Source organism: Triturus cristatus, chromosome 5_2 (assembly GCF_964204655.1).
Source record: "Triturus cristatus chromosome 5_2, aTriCri1.1, whole genome shotgun sequence".
Classification (NCBI taxonomy): Eukaryota; Metazoa; Chordata; class Amphibia; order Caudata; family Salamandridae; genus Triturus; species Triturus cristatus.
The window spans coordinates 29,881,520-29,895,391 of NC_140588.1; the positions used below are offsets into that span (position 1 = coordinate 29,881,520).

At 42.4% G+C, this 13,872-nt stretch overlaps 1 protein-coding gene across 1 annotated transcript in view; it reads right to left on the reverse strand.

Annotated features, from left to right (window-relative positions):
- Positions 1 to 8,917: 8,917 nt before the first annotated feature.
- GABBR2 (gamma-aminobutyric acid type B receptor subunit 2) overlaps positions 8,918 to 13,872 on the reverse strand; it is a 2,527,100-nt gene continuing 2,522,145 nt past the window's right edge. The window contains exon 19 of the mRNA XM_085606789.1: positions 8,918 to 11,840. Coding sequence (XP_085462915.1) covers positions 11,675 to 11,840 — 166 coding nt within the window. The 3' untranslated portion in view covers positions 8,918 to 11,674. The remainder of the gene's footprint in view (positions 11,841 to 13,872) is intronic.

A 13,872-nucleotide genomic window follows, 5' to 3' on the forward strand; every position in this document is an offset into this window, starting at 1 on the left:
AGCCATTTTACCTATCAGTAAAAGAATCAAAGGTAGCCAAAATATCAAATATGATTTTGATATTTCCTGATTCTCTACAGTTTATAAAATTATTAAACAAGACCTAAAACATGCTTCTAAACGCTGCATCTTCAGAACAAAGACCACAAAACTGAAAAAAGCAAAAGGAAGAAGAGACAACATTTTAGTGACATCCCTAAACAACAAAACTTAAGCAGCATAATATTAGCCCAGTCTTTCTTGCTGCTACATGTTATAAAAAAGTTACATTGTATTGGCCCCTTAAGGAAGAAATAAAATGACCCTTTCACTCTCCTTTTCCTTTCTTTGAATGACATTTATTTAGTAGTTGTGCAAGTGTTTTTTCAGTGTTTATATGTGTACACTGGTGAACGCTATTTCCCTTTTGGTGGGGTTTTATCACTTATTATAGGGTTAAACCTAAAACAGGATAGCATATATAATCTACTGGCGGTCACCAGTAGATAGTTATAGTTAGGACCGTGTTTCCAGAGGAAATCTCAAAATTCTATTTTGAATAACTTTGGCGCCGGTTGACGAATCTTCGCGAAATTTTCAAAACTAATGGGGCGCTCCGCTCAGCTCCTACCCTGAAAGTCTCGGGGGGGATTCATCAGGCGGGGGCCGAGAAAAAAGGGGGGTCCCAAAATGCGTTTTCCCCATGCATTTTCCCATAGGACCTTTAGTCGAAGGTACAGCCCGAACGGCTGAACAGAATTACTTGAAATTTGACAGAGAGGTAGTCCTCAGGTCAGGGATGTGCCTTTTGCATATATGGAGTCAATCTGTTCAGTAGTTCCTGAGAAAATTGCAGTTAAAAGCACATACATATCTATAGCCGCGCACCGTGCGCGCTCCCTAACGTGCGCGAGCGTAATTCTGATTGGTTGTTACATGTCAGTCAACGTTCGAAACGGTCGAAATCAGGAAGTGTCGGCCGCCATTTTGTTTGTTTTCAGTGCGAGAGTGGAAAAGGAAGGTGGCGAACGTGAAAAGGGGGCAGGGTAGAGAGTTCCTGACCCCCTAGCCTTTGTCAGGGGGTGACTGAAGGACCCCAAAGGCAGAAAAAAACATTTAAATTTATTTTTTTTTAAATCGTGGGGGTGCGCGCACCGTGCGCGCACGGTGAAAAACAATAAATATATTTAAAAAAAAATAATACATACATAACTTAGCATTTAAAAAAACGTACAAATTCACTGAAAAAACCATAGGTTTCACACACGTTATAGTTGGGAATTAGCATTTAAAAAACCTTGCAAATTCACTTAAAAAACCATAGGTTTCACACATGTTATAGTTAGGTGGATATTTCAATCGTAAAAAAACAATGAAATTCCCCCGTTATAGTTAGTTCAGATAACTATAACTCGCGCGACCGCCACTCTATCACAAGGATGATGTCATCAGTGATGTCATCAGTGATGTCATTTGAGATGTCATCAGTGATGTCAAGAGTGATGCCACTGACCATGTCATGAGTGATGTAATATGTGACGTCATGAGCAGAGGATTGCGGTCGCGCGAGTTATAGTTATCTGAACTAACTATAACGGGGGAATTTCATTGGTTTTTTACGATTGAAATATCCACCTAACTATAACATGTGTGAAACCTATGGTTGATTACGTGAATATATATATATATATATATATATATATATAGTTTTTACTTAAAAAACCAAAGGTTACAGGGACATTCTAGTTAGACCTGTACAAAACCATTGAAATTCAGCAGTTATAGTTGCCTGAGCTAACTATAACTTACACCCCCACAATGCACTGCTTATGCCATCACATATCACATTACTCATGACTTGGTCAGTGACATCACTGATATCATTTAGTGATTGTTAGTGTTTTCTAAATGTTTGAGTGTTAAACATATATACGAAAGTATCACAAAAGGTACATTAGTTTACTTTCTGTACTACTAATGAGTGATTCTGTTTTAAAACATAGATTATGTGAGTATCTGTGTAACTGTGCATCTGTGTGTGAGTGGGTGTGTGTGTGGCTGTATAGGTGAATAAGTGAGTGAGTGTCTGTGTGGGTGAGTGAGTGTGTAAGTGGTGTATGGGTGAGTGAGTGGGTATGTGAGAACTGTGTAGATGAGTGAGTGGTTGTGTGAGTTTTTGTATGGGTGAGTGAGTGGCTGTGGCAGTGGCTGTATGAGTGAGTGGCTGTGTGAGGGGCTGTACAGGTGAGTGAGTGGATGTAAATGGTGAACGAGAGAGTGCATGAGTGATTGTATGTCTGAGTGAGCAGGTGCATGGTTGTCTGTATGGGGAGTGGGAGGGTGCACAAGTGGCTGAATGGGTGTGTAAGTGGGTATATGGGTGAATGAGTGGGTTTGTGAATGACTGCATGAGTGAGTAAGTGAGTGAGAGAGGCTCTATGGAAGACAATGTGGTTGTCTGAGTGACTGTTTAGTATCTGTAAGTGACTGGGTGACTATCTGTTGGAGTGAGTGACTGGGTGCCTGAGTGCTTATACAAGTGAGTGAGTGGCTCTATGCATGAGGGAGTGGGTGTTTGAGTATTTGTATGGGTTTGTGAATGGGTATGTGAGTGGGTGTAAGAGATGTTGCAGGGGTTGTGAGTGGGTGTGTGAGTGGTTCTGTGGATGATGTCATCAGTGATGCCATTTGAGATGCCATCAGTGATGTCACAGACCATGTCATGGGTGATGTAATATGTAAGTTCATAAGCAGTGCATATATAGTTAACTCAGGTAACTATAACTGCTGAATTTGTATAGTTTTGTATTAATGAAATCTGAACTGAACCATAACATCCCTGTAACCTTTGTTTTTTGCTGTGAATTTCTAAGGTTTTTTAAATGATGTTTCCTAACTATAACGTCCCTGTAACCTTAGGTTTTTTCCTGAATTTCTTTTAATTCTATCTCCTAACTATAACCTTCCTGTAATCTTTGTTTTTTCAGTGTATTTCTAAATGTTTTAAATGCTATTTCCTAAATGTAACCTTTGACAGTGAGTGTGTGAGTGAGTGCATGAGTGTCTCACTGGGTGTGTAAGTGGGTGCATGAGTGTCTATCTGAGTGGGTCTGTGAGTGGGTGGGTGAGTGTCTGTGTAGTGTGTGAGTGTCTGAGTTGTTCTGTCAGTGGGTGCATGAGTGCCTGAGTGGGTTCTGCTAGTTTTCTGCCTTTTTTCTGCTCACTTATGACCTTTATTGTGCCTCTTTCGGCTCGTTGCTGACCTTTATTTTTCCTCTTTCTGCTAGGCCTGAGAGGAGCTTGAGGAGTTTCACTATGCGGAATTCCACAGAGTTAACAAAAAACTCTGCCAAATTCCGTAGAGTTCCGTGAGCGGGCAGAGTATTACTCCGCCACCCCTAGTTAAGTACCTTTGGATGCTGAGAGTAGTTAGGGGCCAAGAAACCCTCCTGTTTCCTCCAGTAAGTCCTCCATAGTAGTATTGCTGAGACCTCGTTGGAGGCCCCACCCTCTTTATCAACCACTCTGCAAACGCGCCTCCTGGCACACTACTGGTTGGGGATGAAGTCCCCTTTGGCTGCTGAGTACCGTTGGGGCCCTTTTCATGCTTGTTTTTGATCTCTAGTTTGCCTGTTTCTGATCTCTAATTTGCCTCTTTCTGCACATTTCTGTCCTGCTTGTTTCTCATCTTTATTTTGCCTCTTTCTGTTAGTTTGTCACCTTTATTTTGCCTCTTGCTGCAGGTTTCTGGACTCTATTTTGCCTCTTTCTGCTCATTTCTCACTTTTATTGTGCTTCTTTCTTATTTTTGCTGACTTTTATTTTGTCTCTTTCTGCTCATTTCTCACTTTTATTGTGCTTCTTTCTTATTGTTGCTGACTTTTATTTTTTCTTTCTTCTCGTTTCTGACCTTTATGTTTTCTCTTTTTGATCGTTTCTGACCCCTATTTTGCCTTTCTGTTTGTTTCTGATCTTTATTTCGCTCTTTCTGCCCTTTTTTTGCCTCTTTCTCCTCGTTTCTGATCTCTGCTTTGCATATCTGCTAGTTTCTGACCTTAATTTTTCCGTTTTTTGCCTAATTTTCACCTCTATTTTCCCTCTTTTTGCTTGCTGCTGACCTTCATTTTGCCTTTCTGTTTGTTTCTGTTCTCTATTTTGCCTCTGTCTACTAGTTTCTGATCTATAATTAGCATTTTTCTGCTTGTTTCTCCCCTTTATTTGTGCCGCTTTCTGTTCGTTTGTTACCTTTATTTTGCCTCTTGCTCCTGGCATCTGGACTAAGGGTGGGCATTGCTCGCATAGTGGTACTCCACGGAATTTAACGGAGTTACTGGAAAACTCCGTGAAATTCTGCGGCATTCCGTGACCTGGTGAAGTGTCCCGGCCCTCCATACCCCGCCTGTTAAAGCCCGCCCCCTCCCACTAAAGCCCTGGCCCCGCCCCACTCCCACTAAAGCCCCGGCCCCCTCTCGCATAGTAGTAAGGTCAGCAAAAGAGTAGACTGAAGACGACTAAGAGACTTACCTTCCTCCATCGGTGTCCTGCTGCTGGGCCTGGCTCCACCCAGCTTCCGCTGCTCTGGTTGAATTACAGAAAGAACGGCAGCGCGCATGGCGTACTGCGTGAAGGCATGCCTGACCCTATCATGGGATTTGATAGGGTCAGGCATGCCTTCACGCAGTACGTCATGCGCACTGCAGTTCTTCCTGTAATTGAACTGGAGCAGTGGAAGTGGAAGTGGAGCCAGGCCCAGGAGCAGGACAGCAGGACACCGAATTGGGAGGGAGGTAAGTTTCCTTGCACCGGTGAACTCCGCTCCGCTGCATAGACAGAGTTTTTGCTGAACTCTGCCCTCCAAGCGGAGTGGCACACACTTCGTAAAATCCACCCAAGGAGCGGAGTTTACCGCCCAGGATTATTCTGGACTCTTGTTTGCCTCTTTCTGCTAGTTTCTGACCTTTATTATGCCTCTTTATCCTTGTTTCTGATCTCTGTTTTGCCTCCTTCTGCACGTTTCTATCCTATATTTTGCCTCTTTCTGCTTGTTTCTGATCTTTATTATGCCTTTCTGGTTGTTTCTGTACTCTATTTTGCGTCTTTCTGTTGGTTTATGCTTTATAATTTGCCTTTTTCTGCTTATTTTTCACCTTTATTTTGCCTCTTTCTGTTCGTTTGCCACCTTTATTTTGCCTCTTTCTTCTTGTTGCTGACCTTTATTTTGTCTCTTTCTAGCCTTTATTGTGCCTCTTTCTGCTAGTTTTTTACCTTTATGTTGCCTCTTTCTGCTCGGTTCTGACCTTTATTTTGCCTCTTTCTGCATTCGTTACCCACCCCTAAAAAATACAATTACCATCCAAGGCCCTTACCCACCACTGAACCCTAAAAATACCCTTATCACCCAATACCCTTACCTACCCCTAGACTCTAAAAATACCCTTACCACCCTATACCCCTACCCACCCCAAATCCCTAAAAACACCCTTACCACCCAATACCTGTACACACCCCTAAAAACTCCCTTACCACCCTATACCCCTACCCATCCTAAACCCTAAAATCACCCTTCCCATCCCATACCCCCACCCAGTCTAAGACCTAAAAATAACCTTACCATCTAATAACCTTACCCACCTCTAAAAACAGCCTTACTACCCAATATCCTTACCCTCACACAAACCCTAAAATGCACTTACCACCCAATACACTTACCCACCCCTAAACCCTAAAAATACCATTACCACCCAATACCCATACCCGCCCCTAAAACCTAAAAAACACATTTACCATTCAATTCATACCTACCCCTGAACCCTAAAAATATTCTTATCACCCAATATCCTTTCCTATCCCTAAAGACTAAAATCCTCTTACAATCCTATACCCCTTCCCACCCCAAAACCTAAAAATATCCTTACCACCCAATACTCTTAACCACCCTAAACCCTAAAAATACACTTACTACCTAACACCCTTGCCTACCCCTAAACCCTAAAAGCACCCTTAACACCAAATACTCTTACCCACCCATAAAACCTAAAAATACCTTTGCCACCCAATATCCTTACCCACACATACACCCTAAAAATATAATTACCTTCCAGTGCCCCTACCCACCCCGGAACCCTAAAACACTTACCACCCAATTCCGTTGCCGACCCTAAAGCCTAAAAATAACCCTTAATCAAATACTCCTACCCACACAAAAACCTAAAAACGTGTTTGCCACCCAATATCCTTACCAACCCCAAAGGCACATTTAGCACCCTTAACACATAAACCCTAAAAACACCCTTACCACCCAATACCCATGCCACCCTAAACCCTAAGTATACCCTTACAACCCAATATCCATACACTTGCCCACGCCTAAACCCTAAAAACACCATTACCACCCAATACCCAGTCATCCCTTTACCCCAAAACCATTTCCACTCAATACCCCTATCCACCCTAAAAATACACTTCCCACCTAATACAGTTCCCTACCCCAAACCCTAATAATACCCTTACCACCCAAAACCCTTACCTACCCCTAAATATAACCTACCGCTTTATACCCCTACCCACCCCTAAAACCTAAAAAAACGTAACCACCATAAACCCTAAAATTAGCCTTGCCACTACATTAGCATGTTTTCATAGACAATAAATATTTTTCAAAAGAACAGCACCATCCGCATATGAAGACGCTATATCAGGATAAAACAAACGAAACGTGCTCACATTTCTGCAATTGTTATTATGCAAAGTGTAAAAAAAAATCTGATAATGTTAAATGGTGGTTGTCACTTTCCAAAATTGTAGATTATTTTACATAAGCCATCGACTAGTAGCACGCCTCCCTCTTGCTCTGTTTTAAAACCCGTTACTAACTGATTTCCTGCCGCAGTTGTCTACAGGACATTTTAGACATCAAGCTACAACAATTCATTTTTGCATGTTTTATTGATAAAAACAGATTTGCAACGATTTATTAAAAATGTATATCATGCAGTATAAGGGTACAAGAAATGTATCATTTACAGTTTATCCTGGCCGTTCCAGTCTAGTTTAAAGCATTTGTGCACTAACATCATTGGAAAATTCCATTTGGGCACTGCCTCGTCATGAATTTACAGTACATGATTGCTGCGGTATAAAAGAACAGAAATATCTATTGCCACTTTATTGTGGGTCTTGTTGTTTGCCAAAAAATAAACAAACAAAAACCTTATGGGAAAACTATATATTTGTGTCAGAGAACGTACTGCATGGTTTAAACCTAATAAACTGCACAATGTCAGTATTTACGATTAGATACAGACACACACACTCACCTCCAACAGTCCAATACTTTTGATTTTGTTCCTGCTAGGGTAGAGTAATATTTCTACAACGTCTGTTTTTTTGTTTACATTATCTACAATATTATACTTTTTCCCCTTTTTTTAAAGTGACATGTCCATTAAAGTAACCCCGGTCCCGATTAAACGAACAGAGCACGGAAATACTGGAAAACACACATAAAGTGACAAATTGATCTTTGAGTGTTTTAACAGAGCAAATGTTTAGAGGCTAGCTGTGTTTTATACCTAAAAGGCTCATCTAAAAAACTACCTCCATCATCGTATATCCATGTAAAGTCACATATGTATATATAAGATACATATATATACATATAAAAATATAGTATAACATTTAGATGTTTTGACATTAAAGATTGTTTCACAATTGTACAGTATATTGGCTCTTGCAAGCAAATGATATTTCAACAAGTTTCTAAAGCCTGCATTGGCTAATGGTAATGTCCTCAGTTAATGAACACAATGCTGGTTTACACCATAACGAGGTTGTTTCCTCATAGTGTGATGTGTGTCGTCACAGGTCAAACTAAAGGAGATGGAAGGATATGGAGGTCACATTAACGAGGCAAAGGGACCAATGTGGGATGGCTTTGTGTTTACTTTTAGTCAGATTTGGAGGCACACAAGTGATCAGAATGATTGGGGATAGTGAGAAAGACTCAGGCCCAGATCTACAAACAGTTTGCATCACTTTTTGAGCAAAATGTTTTTATTTTTATTTACTTTCCAGCACTAAATTTGTTTTGTACTGGAAAGTTGCCTGAAAGTAATGCAGAGCACTACAAAGCACTGATTTGTGTTACTCTGTGTCAAGGTGGCATTCCATGAGTGATAAATAGGCATAACCATGCATTAACCCAATGTTGACGCAAAACCCTGTCTACTAGCAATAGTATAAGAATATATATATGTGGTCCGCACACACAATTAAAGACAGTCCGTTCATTCAATGATGATTCACACTGATGTATGTTCCTTCAATCTTTATTTTCTTATCACACTTCACAGTAGCCAATGCGTTTCGTCCTTCTGAAGGACTTCTTCAGGGCTCCTCACTCCATGTATCTGTTCCACTGAGTCTCCTTTCCTCTTACGACAACAGTGCAATCAAATCCCTCTTCTGTAGTACTATGTATGATGATCTATTTCTGTATTTTATGAACGGAGTTCTCTTGGATTCCCTATTAGATTCTCACCCCTCATCGATATCTCACGGTCCTCAGGGTACTGAGCAAGACTTTAGTTTCATCAGTTTTGCGTCGTACTCAGCCTGAAAGGTTTCAAAAACCGTCGTACACTAGACGGACAATGATGTATGGTCAGTATAGACCCATTCCTTCTGCACCAGTATGTAAGTGCGCGTACGTAATCTCCAAGGTGTATTGTGTTTCAGGCTGAGGACGATGCGAGACAGAAGGGGGATTTGATTTCACTGTTGTCGTAAGAGGAAAGGAGACTCAGTGGAACAGATACATGGAGTGAGGAGCCCTGAAGTCCTTCAAAAGGATGAAACGCGTTGGCTACTGTGAAGTGTAATAAGAAAATAAATATTGAAGGAGCATACATCAGTGTGAATCATCATTGAATGAACGGACTGTCTTTAATTGTGTGTTCGGACCATATATATATATATTTTTATAACTGTCTGTTGTGGAAGGTTCTTTCACAACAAAGAGAGTCAAAAGGGTCTGGTTCTCTGTTGGTCGACGCACCAAATGTAAATATATTTTCCAGTAAATAGATAAGTGCTGTACTTTATCCTAGATCCTTTTGTGTGAATCCTCTACTAGCAATAGTAGACAGGGTTTTGTGTCACTTTGAAGCAGGCGTTAAGAAGGGGGAAATACTTTTAATTCTCCCAAAATATGTGTGTTGTGCTGTAAAACACACATCTGAAGTGAGAAAAGTTTTATAGTTTGTCTAGGCATAGTATTTTGCAATGGAAGGGCACATGCAGACACATTTGCACTATGGTGCAAAGTTGTGTGCATAGCTCTCAGCTGCCTAATTGTGCTCCAGCTCTAGGGATAGAGCAGGAGAATGCTATATTTTTGTTTAGCTCTCATGCTCTCTTTCACTCACGAAATGCAACGCAGCAACTTTGGGTGCAGCACTGCGTTGTGTGAAGGTTTTGTTAATCCGTGCCTCATGTCACCACAGGTGTTTGTTTTTGGTTTTGGCCTAGTGGCACTTTAGCACCACTTTAAGGATAGTGGTATTAAATGAGTGGATCTTGAAGTAGGAAGGGCCTCCACCACAGGCGCATTGTTGAGCCTTATGGCATGATATACATTAGTGTAAGAATGAGACACGGGTCCCCTTCTTCAGATTTCTGGCTGAAAATACTTCTTTCTTGTGAATAATTATGGTGCTGTACATTTAGAATGTTCCGAAGTACTTTCACGCTTGTCCACATTTTGGCGACCAGCGCAACAGTTTTACACTTTTTGCTGGCCATTTCATTGACAAAAGTTCCTTTAAGTTCTGGGCGTACCCACAAAGAGTGGAGAAGTCTTGAATTTGGTGCCGCTACGCACTCCCGAACATCTTATAAGATACATTCAAAATCATACGTGCCACTGTCAATGAGCTCTACCTTTTAGCGTGCACGCTGTGAGTTGCAGATTTGTACAATTTATTTTGGAGATAGCATTTTTAAGAATGCAGTGACTTGGGTGAGTAATTTAAGGGAGCTAGGTTAAGGTTTAGATGTCCTGATACATATTTTTCCAGTTCACTTCTCAAAAAGTACCAGAACTTGAACTTCAAGTACCCTCTGCGTGTAGATGCTTTGCCCATTCAGTAAGGAGCTCAGGGGGAGTCATTATGCATGTGTATGCCTCCAAGGGCAGGATCAACTAATACCGAAAAGAGGAAGCCCTGAAAATAAAGACATACCCAGGGGGGACCCGTGCAAATGAGGACCCTTAAGAATGACTCAGAAGTTGAAGCTGTTCAACACACAGAAGCACGAAAAATGAGGTCTCTCAATTCCATATGGTTTTACTTAAAACGGGATTGAAAACTTCAAATACTTCCTAGTTTTGCCTCTGCCATACTGAGAAGGCATGCTCTGCAGCAGTTTCACGAGATTGGTCTCGCCGATCCAGTCGGCATTTCACGCACAGGGCTGATTGATTGCCTTTTCTATGAAAATGCCTTTGAAATCACTTTGGTTAGAACAGCCCTAGTTTTATCTCCGGAATAAACAGCCAGTGCTTATTAACTGAACCGTCCAATGACTGTGTATAAAACGAACCACCTCTCAATATGGATCTACGTTTTTAATACAGAATACTCTATGAGCAAACCTGGCTTATTCAACACCAACTTTCACACACAGGTGCAAGGCAAAGGTGTACAGTATTTGCAGACCGTGGGGATTGATGGCTTCACTCAAGCAATCTTCAAGTGTAGCTCATATGCCTGTACTGACGGCGAAATGAGTTTATGTTCTGGCACTGTGTACAATAACTTAAACATAGAACATGTGAGAAAGAGTTCCATCCAGTGACATTGAGGCTTTACCACCATCCTGCCCTTATCTCCTGAGTTCTCAGCCCTAGGACTTTAAATCGGTTTTATTATACCGCAGGATGTTTGTTATCGTTGTAAAAAATAGACAGACGCAGAAAGTCTGTCAAACTAAAGTCCCGGATGGTCTGCATGGAAACCTGGCGTTCACCACGTGTCTCTGGAGTGCCGCAAAACGCTCTGGCTCAAAAGCAATCCATCTTTATTCGAGAACAGTGGCCACGTGTACAGTACTGTGCAACGGAGACCCTCGGTGTTACAATGCACTGGCTTTTAAGGACATTTGTAACAGCCCGCCCCCTAGTGTTTCCACCCTGCGTTCTTGGTTCATCACAGTAGAATGCTTCCATCAGACTACCGCACCACTCTGTAAACTTCAAATTACATTTCCTTACATATTTTGCATCCGCAATTCTTTTTTTCCATACTTATATAAAATACAGTGTCCAGTTCCATGTTCCTAGCAGCCTTGTAGGTCAGTGCCTTGCTAGTGATACTTCCGGCTTTTATTTTGCAAAATTCGGAATACCTTTTGCCTTATTTTGTTGCTTTTAAAAATTCGGGAAGAAATATTGTCACTGTTGTCTGTGCGAAGAATCAAACTTCAAAAATAAGGCTCAAGGTCTTACTCCATGCGTCGCGCGCGGTCTCCTTCTCGGTGCCTGCGTGAGTTACCCTGGACCTCCCACGATGATGGCCTTGTCATTCAGTCCCTCAGTGGTAAGAGCAATTATGTGTGTGGCAGAGTTCGGAATCGTGTGCACTTCGCTCATCAAGTACTTCAGTTAGGAGTCCACGAAGCGCTAGTCTTCCATTTTCTACAGGCCTGATACCATGACCCGAAAAGATGGCTGCACGTGTCTGTGCCGAGGGCTGGCACTGGGGCTCACACACGGACTGGCACAGCTAGCATCCACTCCTCCTATGGATGGCAAGTAGGCATGGTGTAGGATTGGCAGCTGTAAAGAAAGCCGGCGCTGTATGCTGTGAAAAAAGAGACAAAGAGCACATTAGCAGAGGAAACTCGTTGCGTTGATTAATAATCGTGCTAGGATGTATTTACGAGACTGCAGTATGAGGTAAAAAGCTCAGGAGGCCGGGGAAGGAACCGTGCCGCTAGTTGGAAGCTTATTGTACTATAAACGAAAAAGGCGCGCTTTACCAACACACATCCCATTGTCAAAGGCGCCAAGAACACACATTCATTCGGGAAACTAATGACATTTGCAGTTGTCCATTTTCACACCTTACGAAACTGGTATTGTGAATGTGCCACGCAAGCACGCATTTTAACCATGTGCCTTCTGCTTCGGGCTCTTCATTTTCACATTCGTATTTAACACAGGGGCGTAATGTAAGCCCCGCAGCTTCGTGCGTGCTGCACCAGGAGGCCACCACTCAGCCCGAGGCCAATGGATATCTGAGAGATATGGGATAACTAAGGGTTCTTCACATTCTGCGGGGGCATAACTTTGTTACACCACTGATTTAATATACTTGTATCTTCATACCATGCATACTTGAGATAGCGCGCTTTATGCAGACTTGTCGCAGCATATTATGTACTTGTGGATAAAGAAAATTGTACTGCCCCTGCTCACAGTAAGATGGGTGTAGCTATGAGACGATATCGATTAAATGCCCCAGTGTAATCTCAAATGAAATACGTGGTCCCCGACAAAGCCTAAGAATAATATTTTATGTCATTATTTTGTTATTTATCAAGTATTTCTATTTATTACATACATAGGACTGTCTCGTCTTTTTGTTACTTCAGGTCGTTTAACAAGGACATTGCAGCTTGCTGATGAGCGTATGCTCCCGGGGGGTGTGGGAGGGGGGGGGGGGGGTTGTTGGACGGGGAATGGAGTCTAAACAGACAGCTCCAATGAGCCTTGTGTGAAATTCTTTTTCCGTGACCCCTCTACTGTCGTGGGTTCACTTAAAAGGCCATTCTGAAAGTTCGGTTTTCAAAGGTTTCCTGAGCTGAGCCGTAGGTTAAAGGTGATCAGGAATCTAGGCCTTTGCATCCCAGAAATCTGCCTCATGTTTCATCCTTTTGCACACACCTCGGTTACTCTAGAGTGGGCAGTTTCTGCAGCTCTGCAGAGCCTGGCCCAGTGTACTCTACGGTTGGCATTCAAGACTGCCTTTAATCAAGGCATCCCCCTGGAGCCACTGAGGGGCCCTCAGGGCAGGTTGATGTGCCCCTGCTTACAAAGGTTCAGGTACATCTCGGCTACCTGGTTATGAGGGCCTTGCAACCTGGCAGTCGGTTTATTGGGCTGGTCAGTGTTGATGCTGTCCACACAGCTGAGGTGTGCCAGCAAGAGGGGCCTCTTCAGTCCTACTGTGAGCTCCGAGTGTACACGAGGGAGGATCTCCTACACAAGAGAGGGTACTATGTGCCCCTGGATTGATTTGGAGCGCAAAAGTGAGATAGGTGTCCAAGAGAATGCACATTTGCCTTACTTTTGGTGAGGTGGGAGAGAGGGTTACCCTAAAGGCCAGAGAGAGGTTAGACTCTGCATCAGTAGGATCTTGGCAATGGCCCTCTCCGGGCGCACGAAGCTCGCCAGCATCCACTGGAACACATAGTCCAAGCGTGAAGTCATGTTGGTTCGATTATCGGGATCCTTTTCCAACTGGAAGTGGACTTGTGTGTCATCAACGTAGATTTCTAAGTTCACCTGGTAATGATCGAGGAGCCTTAAGGGAGGCCACAAGATGCAGGATGTGTGGACAAAATCAATTATATGATCCTGACGTTTCGGCGGCTGTTGGTGAGACATGATCAGACTATTGCAGTGCAGCACTGGATGTACTAACCAAGAGTTCTAGCCTCCCCAGCAGTTGTATGATTGATAGTGTTATGGATGGCGAATAACTTAAACAGGTTAGGAACACTCTTGTTTGCCGTCATATAATAAAAGTCGTAGCCCGTTCCTCCTGTTGTCAATGTAAGATTAAAAAAATATAATATTGGTGGTATCCAAAGGAGTTTGATATGAAGAAA